The sequence below is a fragment of the Lindgomyces ingoldianus genome, assembly GCF_010093535.1.
Source record: "Lindgomyces ingoldianus strain ATCC 200398 unplaced genomic scaffold BDR25scaffold_10, whole genome shotgun sequence".
NCBI lineage: Eukaryota > Fungi > Ascomycota > Dothideomycetes > Pleosporales > Lindgomycetaceae > Lindgomyces > Lindgomyces ingoldianus.
Window position 1 is genome coordinate 974,742 of NW_022985171.1, and position 15,425 is coordinate 990,166.

General features: G+C 47.2%; 5 protein-coding genes across 5 annotated transcripts; 1 reads left to right on the forward strand and 4 right to left on the reverse strand.

Moving 5' to 3' along the window:
- Nucleotides 1-692: 692 nt before the first annotated feature.
- Nucleotides 693-5,041, reverse strand: BDR25DRAFT_283391 (cation-transporting ATPase 4). Its single transcript, XM_033688043.1, has 2 exons — nucleotides 1,767-5,041; nucleotides 693-1,714 (listed from the first exon to the last, which is right to left on the reverse strand). Exons 1-2 carry the CDS (start codon nucleotides 5,022-5,024, stop codon nucleotides 1,091-1,093), a joined length of 3,882 nt encoding a protein of 1,293 aa, XP_033549687.1. The 5' UTR covers nucleotides 5,025-5,041; the 3' UTR covers nucleotides 693-1,090.
- Nucleotides 5,042-5,311: 270 nt separating this feature from the next.
- Nucleotides 5,312-7,355, reverse strand: BDR25DRAFT_333128 (uncharacterized protein; the record flags this gene model as incomplete). The annotated part of the gene is made up of 4 exons (XM_033692808.1): nucleotides 5,312-6,224; nucleotides 6,277-6,398; nucleotides 6,461-6,729; nucleotides 6,821-7,355. 4 exons carry the CDS (start codon nucleotides 7,353-7,355, stop codon nucleotides 5,312-5,314), a joined length of 1,839 nt encoding a protein of 612 aa, XP_033549688.1.
- Nucleotides 7,356-8,388: 1,033 nt separating this feature from the next.
- On the reverse strand, nucleotides 8,389-10,552 carry BDR25DRAFT_302463 (glutaminyl-tRNA synthetase). The gene is made up of 3 exons (XM_033689799.1): nucleotides 9,991-10,552; nucleotides 9,514-9,943; nucleotides 8,389-9,464 (listed from the first exon to the last, which is right to left on the reverse strand). The coding sequence occupies exons 1-3, from the start codon at nucleotides 10,505-10,507 to the stop codon at nucleotides 8,495-8,497; spliced, it is 1,917 nt and encodes a 638-aa protein (XP_033549689.1). The 5' UTR covers nucleotides 10,508-10,552; the 3' UTR covers nucleotides 8,389-8,494.
- Nucleotides 10,553-10,581: 29 nt separating this feature from the next.
- BDR25DRAFT_353170 (uncharacterized protein) lies at nucleotides 10,582-11,298 on the forward strand (the record flags this gene model as incomplete). The annotated part of the gene is made up of 4 exons (XM_033695128.1): nucleotides 10,582-10,803; nucleotides 10,878-10,933; nucleotides 11,015-11,037; nucleotides 11,072-11,298. 4 exons carry the CDS (start codon nucleotides 10,582-10,584, stop codon nucleotides 11,296-11,298), a joined length of 528 nt encoding a protein of 175 aa, XP_033549690.1.
- A 2,321-nt stretch (nucleotides 11,299-13,619) lies between these two features.
- Nucleotides 13,620-14,885, reverse strand: BDR25DRAFT_341655 (uncharacterized protein; the record flags this gene model as incomplete). Its single annotated transcript, XM_033693624.1, has 1 exon — nucleotides 13,620-14,885. One exon carries the CDS (start codon nucleotides 14,883-14,885, stop codon nucleotides 13,671-13,673), a length of 1,215 nt encoding a protein of 404 aa, XP_033549691.1. The 3' UTR covers nucleotides 13,620-13,670.
- Nucleotides 14,886-15,425: the final 540 nt, after the last annotated feature.

Consider the following 15,425-nt stretch of genomic DNA (forward strand, 5'->3'; position numbering starts at 1 on the left):
AAGGTACGCACGAGAATACTTAAGCTAAGTATTCTCGCATAGTATAATATATATATAGGTAATGCTAGGGTAAGCACTAGCACTAGCGGTTGTCTCTAGCCTAGCCTAAACCTCTATAAGCGAGAGAAGGCCACGTGGTTGACCGTGCCGACCTCGTTACATCCTGTAGTGAAGAATAACTACAACCTTCCACACTGTGGTGGGAGGTTGAGACTATATACCTGGGAGTGGTTGCAAGCTAAGACCTGCGACCACTGCGACTATTTGCTCACCTGAGCCTATGTACATGCGCTATACCTGTTCTGAAGCACCACGTGATGTGACTTCTGCGGGCCGTGCCCTCACCAGATTCGGTCCGTCCTTCCTCCGTGGGGTTGGAGACCCGTATGTTCCTCTGGCCCACCAGTGGTCGTAACATAGACTATACATACATATGTATATGCAAAAAATTTCATAGAGATATACTAAGCTCCGCTTAACAAATAACTAACAGTTCTAACTTATTAGTGTAATGATTAAGGGTAACTATTAGCATATCTCTCTGTCTCCAAGTTTCTGCGGCACAGCCACTACATAGATTGCTAAGACTCTTATATAGATCTAGCCTCCTCTCTACAAGAAAAGAGAGCGTAGTTAACCTACTATTTAATATACAATCTGTTCTGGAACTTACTTTTACACTTAACTAGTATCTTATCTTGTGTTCATCAGTAGTTTACTACCACCCTTCATTCCTGTCTATCGTCTACGACGTATCTCATCTCCAACATCCGTCTGCACCAGAGAGTGACTCTACAGCCTCCTCTATATACCGCATAACAGAAAGCGTTTAAGTTTAAGATGGTAATAGCTAAGGTATAGTAAAAGAAGTCTAAGAAGTAGATAAAGAAATTAGAAGGAAAGGAAAGCGAGCGTAGGGTGAAGGGGTTAATGCAGAGAGAAGAATAAAACCCAGTCTATTACATGCAAGCATGGACACGCTATGCTACAATCCCATCCCATTCCCCCTAATCCCATCGCGCCAAACCTTGTTGACCTCCTAATGCCGAAATACTCAATATAGCAATCAGCCTCCTAACCCAGGCTTCCTCTATCCTCTCGCCCCCACCGCCTGCGCCTTCTTCTCTTCCTCCTCATTCCTCTTCTTCTGCGCTTCTTCTTCCTCTTCTTTCTTCCTCGCAGCCTCTCTCTCCAACTGATCTGCCCTTCTAATCGCAATATCCTTCGGTTTATAGTCACTAAACGCCCATTTTAACCCTTTCTCCACCACCCAACAGCCCACATAATCCACAATCATAACTGTGGTAAGTGTAATTTTAAACTTACTCGAAAACGGTACTAACCTCAACTTCTCATTAATCGCGGGAATGAATTCTGTTGCGCAAGAGAACGCGACGCCGGAGACGAGTACGAGACCCCAGTACATTCCTCGGTTTTCGCGAATAGATTCGCGGAACGGCCGACCTTGGTAGTTGATGCTGAAGGTGGAGATCTGTTGGATCAGTTGTAAAAGGTAGATGGCGGAGTTGAGGAGCGAGGGTTCGAAGTCCTTTTCCAGGTCAATGTTGTCTTCTTTGGGAGCAATGCGTTGGACGAATTGGGAGATGTAGATTAGAGTGGCGATATGGATAGCGAATTGGCCGAGGACGGACCCGATGATGTAGAAGTTGAAGATATTGTGTTGGGGCCGTTCTTTGGAGAGTTGTTCGACGGGCTGCGATTATATTAGAATAAGCCACAAGGTAGACGAGGGAGGAGGAACATACCTTTGCACGGGATATGGACAAAAAGCAAACACTCATCATCATGCCCGAAATTGTCACCTGTCCATCACCAAACTTAATACCGTCGAGGTACAAAACACTCAAGCTGTACGCCGAGATCAAGCAATTTAATGCCAGGATCTTGTACATCTGGATGGTAGCCACGAGGGTGCATCGTCCTTGTCGAATGATGTTTGGAATAGCGATCACATTCGCCAACTTGGATGTAAAGGGAGCAGCAACCGATGCGTCACCTAATTTGATCGTTGGAGGCTCATTATCAAGGTCAGATAACTCTGATTCCAGCATCTTTTGGCTCAAGGAATCAGCCAGGCCAGCAGCAGCTTGTTGTGCCGTTTTAGGCTTGGTCGGCTGCTTCGCGGCGGTCCCATTTGAAGCGTTATCAGTTCCATTAGCAGCGGGAGGCGCGATGCCCTTCTTTTCGGCCTGCGCCAACATCGCCTTCTCATAGTGTGGATTTCCGGGACCGGGAGGGTAGAGATGAGCAATCATGACAGGGACTGGGGGAGCCGGTTGATTGAACCTAGCCATCAACTGGCATTGTTTCTCATAGACTTCTTTCATCTTGGTGTTTCGGAAATGTTCTCCGATCTTCTCGAGGTCGTCACGGGTACCATTGAGAAGTGCAACGCCGATATGTGCTTGCTTAAGAGCACCGACGTCGTTGGTGCCGTCTCCGCACATGAGGGTCGTGTAACCACAGTCCTTAAGGCCGAGAAGGATATCCTCTTTCTGCTTTGGAGAAACACGAGCGTAGACCCAGGTGTATCGGAGAAGTTGGTTCCACCCTTGCTGGTCCTTGAATTTAGTGAGCGCGTAGCCGGTAACGCAGATATCCTTCGTCTTCAGAACCTCTGCATCTAATGCCTTGGTTGGATCCACAGGAATGCTGACTTTGTCATCAACGCTACGCCAGACCAGCTTCTCGCCGGAATCATCATGTTCGGGGGCGTCAAGGATAAGACAGTCTCGGTCCACAATCTCCACTTGTCGGGCTACATGGACGGCCGTCAAGGGATTGTCTCCTGTGATCATAACAACACGATGGCTAGACTCATTTAACATGCGAACAGCCTGAACAGCATCATCCTTAAGTGGGCATTGGAGAACCAGGAAACCGGCGAAATGCAAATCGCATTCTACAGCCTCTCGCTTGAGGTCGTTGATGCGATGCATTCCAAGCTCGGAGTCATGGGCAAGGTATTTGTAGGCAAGGGCAAGCACACGGCCACCGTTTCGAGTGAAGTACTTGAATGTCTCCTCGTAGTTTGCTGGGGTATCGACAAGCATCGTCCGGATAGTCTCAGGGGCACCTTTGACACCCACGAAGGTGCTCTTGATCTTTCGCCTGGCCTTCTTGTCTGTAACCAATACCGTAGCAATAGAGCTTTGGCGCTTAAGGGCGGATGAGAATTGGAATCGTCGTCGGATCTGAACAAGGTCCGCATGTGATTTTGGCGAGCCTTGCTTGGGTGTAAGGGTGTCATGCGCGCCAAGAGTCCAACCAAGAGAAGTAATCGTGGCCTTCTCCATAGGCTCACCGACTACCTCTCCTTCGTCTAGCTTGACTAGTGCATGAGCTGTAGCAAGGACCAGTGTAGTTTCTGTTCCGACGTCAGCAACAGCGGTGACCTCGGTATGTGCCCCATCCGGTCCTGTCTTGGCCCCAGTCTTAGCAAGGGTAAGTCCAGCAATGCCGTCAACTACCAAATCCTCGCCAGTCAACGTGCCAGTCTTGTCAAAACAGGCAACGTCGACACGTCCCGCAAACGGGATTCGGAATGGTTCAGTGCAAAAGATGGCGTATCGGCTAAGCGCGGCAAGACTAGTGTTGACAGCCAAGCTGAGCTCCATAGGAAGTTCCGGGGGCACGACGCTAGTAATAATCAAGACACAATCCAACATGAGCTTCGATCGCTTTCGGTCCCTCGCAACGCCCTCCTGCCAGACATACCACGAAGCAGCAATGGCGAAGATGAGAAGGAAGAGGATGAAGAGCAACGCTTCGACGTTGTTGGCGGAGACTCGCTCTGTAGAGTAGATCATAGTCCTCACGAGGCTGCCTTGGCTGGTCTCAAACCCTGTCTTGATTACGACGGCGACAGCGCCTTTATCCGGGGGAGGGGGGAGTCCAGAGGGTAATCTGGCGACTGCATCGACGTCGTCCTCGGTAGAAGTGCCATGGGTGACCTGGAGAACCTTGGTTCCGCCGAAAAGGAAAGCGTGTTTGTCCAATGCCTCGGGCTCAATCTGCGCGTCGCCTGGTCTTAGCTGAATCGAGTCCTTGAGCACGGGCGTGCTCTCTCCGGACAACATGGCCTCATTTACAATCGCAGAGCCCTCAATCAAGAGCATGTCACATGCGACACCAGAGTCCTCCTTCGTCCGGCCCACGCTGACAACATCCCCAGGCAAGAGCTTGTCGCTCTGTATCTCCTGCCACTTCTTCTGCCTGTATACTAGCAAATGGTAGGGTTTGATGCTCATTCCGCGGAACTCGTTCAGGGTCCTCTGTCTCTGCCAAACGACAGTGCTCTCAAATGCGACCAACATGAAGAGGGTAAAGAGCGAGTAGTACCAGTAATCATCCAGCATCCACAAGCCCACGCAGAAGACCTGAAACACAAAGAACGGGGCGACCGCATGCTCCTTGAACAGCTCTGTGAACGTCGGCACCGGAATATCAAAGCTGTTATCCCCATAGTGTTGCTGGAGTCTCTCGATTTCGGAGGGGCTCGTGAGACCCTTGGTCTGTTGGAAGACGTTGAGCTTGGGCGCGGGTTCTGCGTCGATGGCGTACGACAGGGGAGCGAAGGACTTCTCGTCTGGGTTATAGAGGAAGCGGCGCTTCTGGAAGAGGAAAGAGATGTTGTGCTTTCCGCCAACGTTGTCGCGCTTCAGGGGACATATCTCGGCGGATCCGGCGTTCGCCACGGGGATGACCTTGATGAGTTGCGCGGTGCGCACATCGCGTGCTGCCGTTGACGTGAAGAGACTCTTAAGATTAACGTTCCAATGGGTAGTCAGCCAGATCAGCGCCTGTACTGTGACGATACCTCCGACCCAGACGAATGTCCATTCTTCCGACTGGATGTGCTTCTCGTATCGTTGAGGTGAGAGGTAGAAGGAGAGGAAGGCGGGCCAGATGATTAAGAACGGCCAGACATACGTGTGCAGCTGCAGGGGGAGAGGGTTATGCAAGCTCGAGGACTTGATCTGGGGGTTGTCAACGAGCGGCATGGTGGTGAGTGCCCAGGTACTGTTTACTGTCGACGTTCTGGACACCGACTCCGTGTAGACAATAAATGTGGCCATGGGGGCTGATTCCGCCCGAGGTTTGTCCGATGCTTGGCACCCCACGCTGCAGTAGCCTCATACAGACTAGCTTCATCATCGCAGAGTGAATGTACTAATGGCGAAACAGAAATGAACGAAGACACTTGTTTACTTTCAGCACCAAGTGCGGTTTCGGCGTCACTCTCGTGTTCTCTGATGTGCCCCTCACTTGATGACTAATATCTTATCCATCAAATGTACCATCCATCTACTTTCCATCTTCCCCTCACATACTCCACTGGAAGCGACGATGGCGTCCCCTCTGGTAATGTAGGTTGCAGGCTTGCAAACTCACTTGGTTCTCTATCTCTCGCCAGATTTGTATTAACTCTCCCAACGTCGCCCAGGTACTCCGTCACTTCTTCCCATATGCTCCTAAGCACGTTGCCAAAGAAGATGTCCGTCCAGGCGACCCGTTGTACTGATCTTTGGAGTTCCTGCTCCCCATGAATACCAAGCTCTTCTACTACTTCACCTACCCTTCCAATCCACCACCTCCGTCCTCCCCACGTAGGTGCCAGGGTGGTGGCAACAACCACTACCCATACAAGGATATTGAGGTTCTTCTCCTTCCTCCAGACCTCTAGCATCGAAATATTGGGTCGATCTATAGCTACACGCACCCTTTCTAGAAGTATGCTAAATATCTTCGCTTTGGGAGGGATTTCGCGAAGCGAGGCGTAGATGAAGATCTGAACAGTGGCCAGAACAGCCTCCACGACACTCGCACCATTCGCCGTCGCCGCCCTTTTCTCATAGTCTTCCATCACCTCCACTTCCGGCTCGAGATCAAAGTCAAGGAAGTCTCGCGAGTAATCAGGCACCGAAAGTATGGTGTATTCGGTTTCGTAAAGAAGGTTGCTTAGCGTAATCCGATGGACCTTCGGTAGCCAATGATCGGTAGCTGCTAGTGCGAGGCGATGCAAGCGGTAGAAAATGTTGAAGCAGTCAATAGATGCCACTGAGAGCTGAAGAAGCGAGGTTGGCGATGTGAACGCAGCTTCTTCAAGCAATCCATCTGGCAGTGCCGGTGTGTCGGGATGGAGGCGGATCAGAGGGAAGGATGGCGCGTGGTGGAACGCGGTTGCGGAGTGAAAGTCGACCCTAATAACGGATTCAGTGATTATAGATACTTCGAGGTCTAAGGTAGATGTACCATATAATGCCTCTCACAAGACCGTCGTTATGCCCGAAGGCAAACAGACCACCCCTAGCATTAACAATGCGTTTTAGTGCCTGAATGTGCAATTGAGCTGCTTCATAGGCACCTAGAAGATTCTGCGTAGTGAGAGATGTGAGCGATTAATCTCACCCGCCTAAAAAAAAACAGACGGACTAACCTCAAAGCTCGCAAGAGTTAGGACAGTGCCAACCAATTCATCAGACATTCGACCCCTTGGGCAGTCAATCTTTGAATTGATGTGTTTAATAGCTTCATTCTTGTGCCTCAATTTGTCAACAGCTAGATCACTCATCCCTCGTACCAAAATGCCGTACACGGCCCAGGTTGCTAAAGTAGCATGAAGCAACCCCGCGTCATTCGATATAAAAGGCCACCAAGTGTTGCGGGCGTTAATAGCGATAGCATTTGCACGAGATCCGCTCTTATCTAGAAGCCGTCAGTTGCTAATGGGAGTGTAACAGTGCAGGAAAAGGACAGAACTGTAATTTTGGAACGGTGGTGGGCGGGAGTAACCTACACAATTTGAAGAGCATATCAAGGTGGGCAGTTCCCGGAACTGGTAGAACATCGAACGGATCGAACCGATTTGAATTAGGATTGGCTTTCAACAGTAATCGGGGCTTTTCTTTAGAGACCTCTCCTCTTCCATTCTCCTTAGGTGATGCTTTCCGGCTGCCTGTACGGCTCCTCACCGATTGGTCAGACGCTTCGGTCATGTCAGGTGTGCCAGAGAGCTTCCTTGTCGATTTTAGGCGTTTATCTTTATTTTCACCTACAACTTTATTCTTCTTGTGCTCAGAATTCTTACCCTTTGCATTTGAACCGGATCCCGTTGGCGTTTGTCCTGCTTTCGATAACCTGAACCTAGACTGCAGTTGAGTCTTCGCCTGGACCGTTGACGCTGAGTTGTACTCCGATGAGTTATTTGCCGGGGTAGATGACTTAGCCTCAAAGAAATGACGCATAACAAGGCGGCGAATAAGTCCCCTAGAAGCGCCATCTGGTTGGTGAGATTCGTCCGTCGTCACGAAGAATTCGTACTCCCGCTCCATGGTAGGCGTCTGATATGGTGATAGAATTGGTAGAGGAGTTTGGGATGTCTTCCGTGGAGTCTTCGAGGGCGACATATTGAATACTGTGTCACTGCCGTCTTTTCGGTGATGAAATCTTATATCGTCGTTGAATTAACGATAGAGGTGACACCGTCAGCAGATGAGTAACTCCGTATCACATTGCCACCAGCCTCATAAATCTCGATCACAAACAGAAAGGAATGTTCAAAATCTGATAAATGCACGGAATCGAAGAGGGGTAGGTAACAGGGTGGTATTTCGTGGCTTGAGATGTTAGCTAATCAGCTTTCTGATTACTACGCCTAAGAGAAGCGTCTCAGGTTTGGAGAGAAATGTGATTGGGCTCGGCATGGCAAAGGCGCATGCTCATGCCGGAAAATGCACATTGTGCTTTACCGAGCGTTGCAAGTCAAACTTGTAAATACCGACTTACCGGTGTCGGGTCGGAGCGCAACGTCCGCTAGACAATGCAAGATATTCCGTCCGCAGAAGGATCTTCGCTGTCACTCAATGGCCAGCGAAAAGTTTACCTCCGCGGAACTGTGACCATGACATAGATATCAAGCTGCGCCAAGGCCATAAAACGGTAAAGACTGATGCGCCCGATCAAGGGCCGGGAAGAGTGATTCTCACACAAAGACTGGAAGCGAACATAGAGAGCGGAGGCAAAAGGAAACCCTGAAGATATGGTGTTGAGGGGTTGTCTTGCTCTGTACCCATGGTTGGCCAAGGAAAAGCGTGCTCGTGATAGTGGGTCGCCTTACACTGCCTAGCCTAGCCTGCTTAGGGCCTTGATAAACTAAAGTTGAAGTGAGGTCTGCTTGCGTACTCGGGAAGAGCTAGTAGTACTTTAGCTTCGAACTGTAACAATTTGCAATTTTCGTGGATCATAAAGGTATAAAGGGCAAGGTTTGGAGTGAGAAGGAAGAGAGGAACGAGCTTAACTCCCCTCATGAGTCAATAAATCACGTGAAAACGTGTGTTGGAACGATTCGTCCACGAATCCAGAGCTCGGGATATCTATTGGTCTAGACTTGAAACCCATTTCCATCAAGATAAAATATACAGCCATATAAACGCCATACAGTCCTGCCTTCGCCACTAAGAACGTTACGGCACTACTTCGCCTTATCCTCTCTCAGGCTCACTATCTGGTTCAGCACAATTTTGTCATCAGTCGAATCGACGACATCCACACAGAAATACGCTACACGCAACGCCTGGAAGCGAACCAAGTCATCTGAGGAGCCCTTGGGGTGTAGGGAGTGGTCTTTGAGGAGATCTTTAAGACCCTTCTCAATCACTGCGTTCGGGAATATCACCTCGGAATCGGGATTGAGGTCATCGGCCCAGCCTCCATTCTTCCAATCCAGCGTATTAGGCGAATCAGTCTTGAAGAGTGAGTGGTACTGGCGCGCTGTGACAGGAATGGCGGTGGAGACGTCAACCCAGTGAATATATGTTTTTGCCTTCTCCTCTGGTGGAGCTCTGATGGCTTTAATCTCGATAATCTTGCCGTTCTCATCCTTCAAGAATGAAGTAGCACGGATTGGGAAAGGGACGTTATACAAACCCACTGGCTTATTCGGGGCCAAGCGGAAGTATTCAGGGCTGTCCTCTTCTCTAAAATCGCTGCGGTCGATGTAGACTTCTTTACCGAGATGGACTACGCGCTCTCCTGGAATAGAACCCTTGGGGTCATACGGCACGGTAAGGTCTAGCTCGTCTTTGGCCGTCATGTCTTCAATGACAACTTTGACAGGGTCCAGTACTAGCATTTGGCGAGGGACAGTTCGCTCAAGGTGTTTCCGAATCGAAGATTCAAGGCGCGGAGTCTGGATTTCTGTGAGCGCATCCGTGACACCGAGCTCCTCGACAAACTTGCGGAGCGCTTGAGCCGGAATGCCACGACGACGGAGAGCCACCAGAGTGTATAGGCGAGGGTCATCCCACCCACGAACACTGGGCATTATGACTTTCTTATCAACGTCACCCTCCGCCGTTTTCTTTTCCACCGTGGTGCCTTCCACGAGCATTTGAATGCGACGCTTGGAGAGAATGGTGCCATTGACATTGAGACGGCCATACCTAGATATTGTTTAGCAAATGGTCAGGGCGGACGCAAGGATGTACACACTCCCGCTGCATTGGGCCTTTCTCCTCGGACTTTGGAGTCTTCATATCTAACTGCTCCAACAACCAATCGTATGACACCCTAGATTGCTGGAACTCTGTAGTACACATAGAGTGCGAGATTTCTTCGAATGCATCACATAAGCAGTGAGTGAAGTCATACGTTGGGTAGATTCTCCACTTGTCGCCAGTCCGGTGGTGGTGGTTCTTCTCGACCACTCGATATGCCGGCAAATCCCACATCTGCGGGTTGCCCTCGTTGGGATCTGTCAAGCTCTGTTTCATGCGTAGATATGCCTCTCCCGGTTTGTACTTGCCGTCCCGCATAGCTCGGAACTCGGCAATGGATTCGTCGATGGGTCGCGTACGGTGCTCACATGCATAGCGAGGGCCTCGATTGTCTGGTCCACCACGTTGACGGTTGACTTCTTCCCCTACATAGTGTGTTAGGAAGTGCGCATGAGAAGGTGCAATGACTTACTAGAACAATGGCAAACGTAAGCGCCATCCTTTCGAATAAGCTTCTCGGCCAACTCATAAAGACGGTCGAAATGATCACTGCTGTAAGTCACCTGGTATGGCTCAAAGCCTAGCCACTTGATGACGTCGAGTATGCTTGTGAAATATATCTCCTCCTCCTTGGCCGGGTTCGTGTCGTCATACCTCAAGAAGCAAACGCCCTTGTGGTATTTGGCGAAGCCGAAGTTGACAGCGATAGCCTTACAGTGGCCGATGTGCAGGAAGCCATTGGGCTCGGGGGGAAACCGCGATCGAACTTCCTTAACGGGCTTTTCCTCGTAGACGCGCTTTAGCCAGCCTTCAGAGAACACACTGGCCGGCTCGGAGCTTGCTGGTGTTGATGTGCCGCTTTCCTTGGGACGGATAGCATACTCGGCTTTCTTCGCGGCCTTCTCTGCCTTCTTCTTCGCTTTTTCGAGGGCACGCTTCGATGGTCCTTTATCCTCGGACGGGGTGTCCGATTTGGGTGTGTCAGCCATGTTGATTGTGAGTTACGGTGCTAGAGGGCTGGTCGCGAGAGGAATTTAGAGTGGTTATTTCATCGGATTGACTCATGCACGCCTCCTCGCGTTTCACCCCGCGCCATAGCCACATTCACCAGCCACACCGGACTTTCCTCATTCCGAAACCAGATGTAGCTTTCACACCCGTTTCCCACCACCAATGCATCATCCACAGTTTCACCTACTCTCAAGCTGTGTTTCATTTCGCTTTCACTTCATATTCGTATTATTCATTCTCCTTCCCAGGACGAGGCCTCAACCTGTTTGACCATGTTGAGATGGCGTTCTGGAACAGTGCTGCATCTTGGTAGGTATCCAACTAAGGGAGGTTTCCGCATTCACATAGTGTCTCACCACTACATCAAAGGCTCCTCAATATCTGAATTTTGAGATAGGCGCGATGTCAACTAGATTTAGGTAATTTGGGCAAAGCTCAGCGAAAGACTAAGTATGCCATTTTTAAATGACCTGTTTCTCTTCCAGAGCAGAGGACGGTATCTGTAAGGGTTTGTGCACGATGTGCGCGGGGGCATCCGGAAGTTTTCCCACTTTTCTATTCTTATGATGCTGAAGGTGGGGAAGGAAGGTCAAAGATTGAAGCGGTTGAAGTCGACGCTCGACTTTTGGAACATCTCCGAGTGGAGCCTAACCTACTACCGTCTCTTGAATGCCGAGGCAATATTGGAAGAGTCTACTTTGAGACAAACACTTTGAAAGACCTTAGAATATTCCAGACTTTCACAATCGGTCAAAGACGTAATTATTGAAAAGTAGCAGCAGGTCGCAAGATTATGTGAAAAACCAGACGGAGATCTGGAAATAGAGTACTAACGTTAGAAAGGATTAATTAAGGGCGCAGGGTTCCAAAAAGGGTGACACAATCTTTAGGACAAGGATAGAATGTTGGGCAAATCTATCACGTACAGTTAGATGGACGAGTTAGTGGTCTCCGAGGTCCCGATCTCGATCAACGTAAACAACAAACATCTTCTAGTAATCTTCTCCGCGCCTCCCATAACTGCTTACTTCTCATTTAAAGCTTTCTACATTAGATTCTAGTTAGCTGTTCTCGTTCATGTATACGCATAGCAAACTAGTATTGTAAGGCTAATATTTATATAAAACTCTCTACGCACATCCCCAATAAATTTAAGCCGAAGTAAGATAGTAAATTAATCTGCCGAACACCTCATATTCAGTGCCCAAGTGCTTTTATTTAGTTTCCCCTTTCGAATCCTCTTTTTTCACGTAGTTACTCCTTTCACCCATGCGTAAATATCTTGACACTAGCTCACTTTGCCTAAGAAGCTCGTATTAGCATCTTTTCTCTCATTTGCTGAGATTCTATACAAACCACACTATGCAAAAAGCAGACAACACAAAAAGTAAAGAAAAGAGCAAAAAATAGAATATGTACACGAAAACACATAGGGACGGAAAAACTTCCGCTAAACTGCGAATGAACCCAGAGACCTTTTTGAGGAAGAGTAAGCATAGCCCATACTCGTAAAAGCATCCCCGCACCCACACTTCCGATCAGCCATCCTCCTCCACCTTGCCAACGAGTCCACTAAGCAATGTTGACATGAGGAACTGGCCTACTATATATGTGACAGGTTTCGAAATTGTTGGTAAATTTGTACACCCAGCATTTGGGCTCGTGGAGATTTTTCTTTCACTTCCTACATATCTTGTACAGTAGGTGCCAGGAAGTGATCATCCTCCGCACCGTGCGCAAGCGAATACGATCTGCCCACGCAGTTTTCTATAAGGATTTTAGGGATAGATTGCAATTAAAAATTAAAGCTTTTAATTTATATAATAGAATTAATAACAAAGAATCTTTTAGAGTAGCAACTGTTCACCAGCAGGTGGAGCCTCCCTAGGCAGCCCTGACGTTAGCAACGCGCTGGGGCATGGATAATATACACTTCTGCTAATTTTCTAGCTTTAACCTATCCTACTTCTCCTTTAGAATAGACTTTATTTTTTTAATATTACTTATTTAGTGTCTTCTTTTTAAAATTTAAATCTTTATAATGCGCTAAAGGTTTTTAATAGGATTTAAATTAAAACTTTATGCTAGCTATATTATATAATCTATGTAAAGCTTTTCTTAGAAACCTGCAGTTATCTTTAACCTATAGTATAAAGCCCTATTCTTCTGCTACAACGCAATACTGCGTTTTTTAAAGACTTTAGCATAAAATAGCTATGTGTAAGTAGCTAAAACTTTATTATAGTATCTTTTTAAGTCTATCTACTTACTTTAAGGCAGTATAACTAGCTTTAACTTAAAATCCTAGAATATAGCTACTTATACTCTAATAGAGCTTCTCCTGCTCTTAAAAGTAAGCTTTAAGTATTAAAATTTATACACACATAATGCCCCCTTCTTTTACTTGTAGTATTAGGTAGTAGAGATAAGTCCTACTTTAAAAGTTAATTTATTAGAGAAGTAGACACATTTAAAGTTATTATTATTTTAGGTTTTTATATAGGCACTCTAGTAATAATAATTAAGCTTATAAAAAAGCTTAAAGTAGAGCTTAGCGCGTAGTTTAAATGCGTAGTACTTGTTTTTTTATAGGTATTACTTTACTGTATTAACACAAATTGCAGTTATTGTTTTTCTAGAAGTAGTAAATACTTTGTACATTTTAAAAAGAAACTGCTCTAGGTGTTATACTAATTATTACTTTACACACTTATTAAGCTTTAGAAGTTTCTTTATGCAACAGGCCTTTTTTTAGAGCTTATCCTTACATTTTTATAACTGCTTAAGTATTAACTTAATTAATAAGATTAAAATAAGAAAAGTCTTTTATATCTTTAAAAGGCTAAAACTAATACAAGAGAGCGCCTAGATGCTAGCAAGGGTAGGCTTATTATATTTACAGCAAGCAGTTTTAGGTTGGGAAGGCATGGTAGTAGTGTGGAGAAGGAGGAGAACGAGTGGTGCGGAAAATTTTGAGGTGTGTGGGTTGACCCGATATAGTAAGTTAAGCGAGAGGATGATGACTTCTTGGCACCTATTGTACCTAGGGCAAGCCACTTTATACTAGCTCTTATATAACTCTACGTAGCACAGCTGCCCCCGAGGTGCCATATCGTTTCATCCACTGCACTACCACCAAGTTTACATATTTATATCCATATCCATTCTCCTTAGCTCATTTTCCGTTTCATCACTTTCACTCTCCTCACTGCCCTCATACTGGGCGAGTTCCTGAAAGACCTCCCACAGCAAGGCTGCGGCTTGCTCATGTAGCTTGAGTACAACATCATCGATTGTATCCCGCTGATGACGGATATTGGTTTCTAGAGGAGAATTTTCCCGAACGTATATCTCATGTCCGTTCCACTCATCTTCACTAACCCTTCTTGCAGACGCATTACTCAATCCCGCTGGATAATGGTTAAAGCCTCCTCCTTTATCTACCCATACCTGCAGAAGCCCCGAGCAGAACATCTCTGCAACCTCGACCTGCTGCGGGTTGAAGATGAGATAGATGATGAACTGGTGCATCCTGAAGAGGTGCGTGAACAGCTTTAGGTCACGGAATCCCAAGGTGCATATATCCTCAACCAGATTCATGATATAATTGGAAGATATTCGGCTACGGTGCTGCAAGAGGCGTCGCGGTGCGTTTATGGCATAGCCACACTCTCCTGGGGGATAATTCAATGGCAGATCTCTCTCCTGAGGTGGCGTCTCTTCCCACCGCTTGCGGATCCCTTCGCAGAATCTTTCCAGGACCCGTACTCGCCGAGGAGATCTTCGAGCTGTGCATAAATACTTTCTATAGCCCGCGGAGGTATCCCTTAAAGCGACATATGGAGGGGAAATGTTATCAACAAGCGAAGCAAGCTGTACTTCTGCTTCGTCTATGTATCTCGTTACGATGTCCCGGATTATCATGTACTGACTAGCACTAGGAGCTACACCGCCTTCATCAGCGAGTAGGTGCATATAAATGGACGGCTGTACGTCAGCTCGCTGCCGGATCTCCTCATACTCCGCCTGTAATTCCTGGTCTACAGTGAACCTCAGCGCCAGCATACCTTCTACAGCGGCTTCGAAGATACGAGGCGCAGACGCAAGGATAAGCATACACTCTCTCGTTATTAACATTAAGTTAGCTTCATTGAACACACGGTTGTTCGTATACTTCCCCAGCTCTTCCTCCAAGACCTCATTGATCACAGTAAGATATAGCTTCTCCCGGAGCAATGCAGCCCAGCGATTCCTCTTGTCGGCTAGCTTTTCCTCTCTCACGGATGCGTTCCTATGTTCCCCTATTTCATCTTCATCATCGCCGCTTCCATAATCCCGGGTCCTTGTTGTTACCATGATGGATTCGTTGTCGAAAGAGGTGTGCTTACTCAAATCCAGTGATGCAATTGCACAGGCTACTCTTGCTTCTAGACACACTCGGACCTAGGCTCTTCCCTTCAAAATCCCGAGTTTTGCAATCTAGTTATGGTGTTTTTTTTTTTTTTTTTTTTGCTAAAGATGGTTCTTTCCGGTTGCAACAGGCTTAAATTATTGCGACATAGTGAATTTAAGGAAATAAAGAGACCAAAGAGATCAACAAGGGGCTAAGGGTACAGTAACCTCCGGCATTTGTATCCATTTTCATGCTTCACAAAGAGTTATTCACTCCCGAGCCACGAAGGAGCAAATTGAACGAAACACGCTAATAATAAGCAGAAATTAGCAAGGGCTCATGTTAGTAAAGCGGCTATAACTAGGAAATGTGAAGGCTTAGTGAAGGTCGGTGGATTCAATTTTTCAACTTCATTGCTGAGACATGGACTATAATTTTGTCTTGAAAGCCTAGCTTTTGCTAGCCAAAAGCTTTTTTTGTTATATTTTGAAGATGCGATGCTT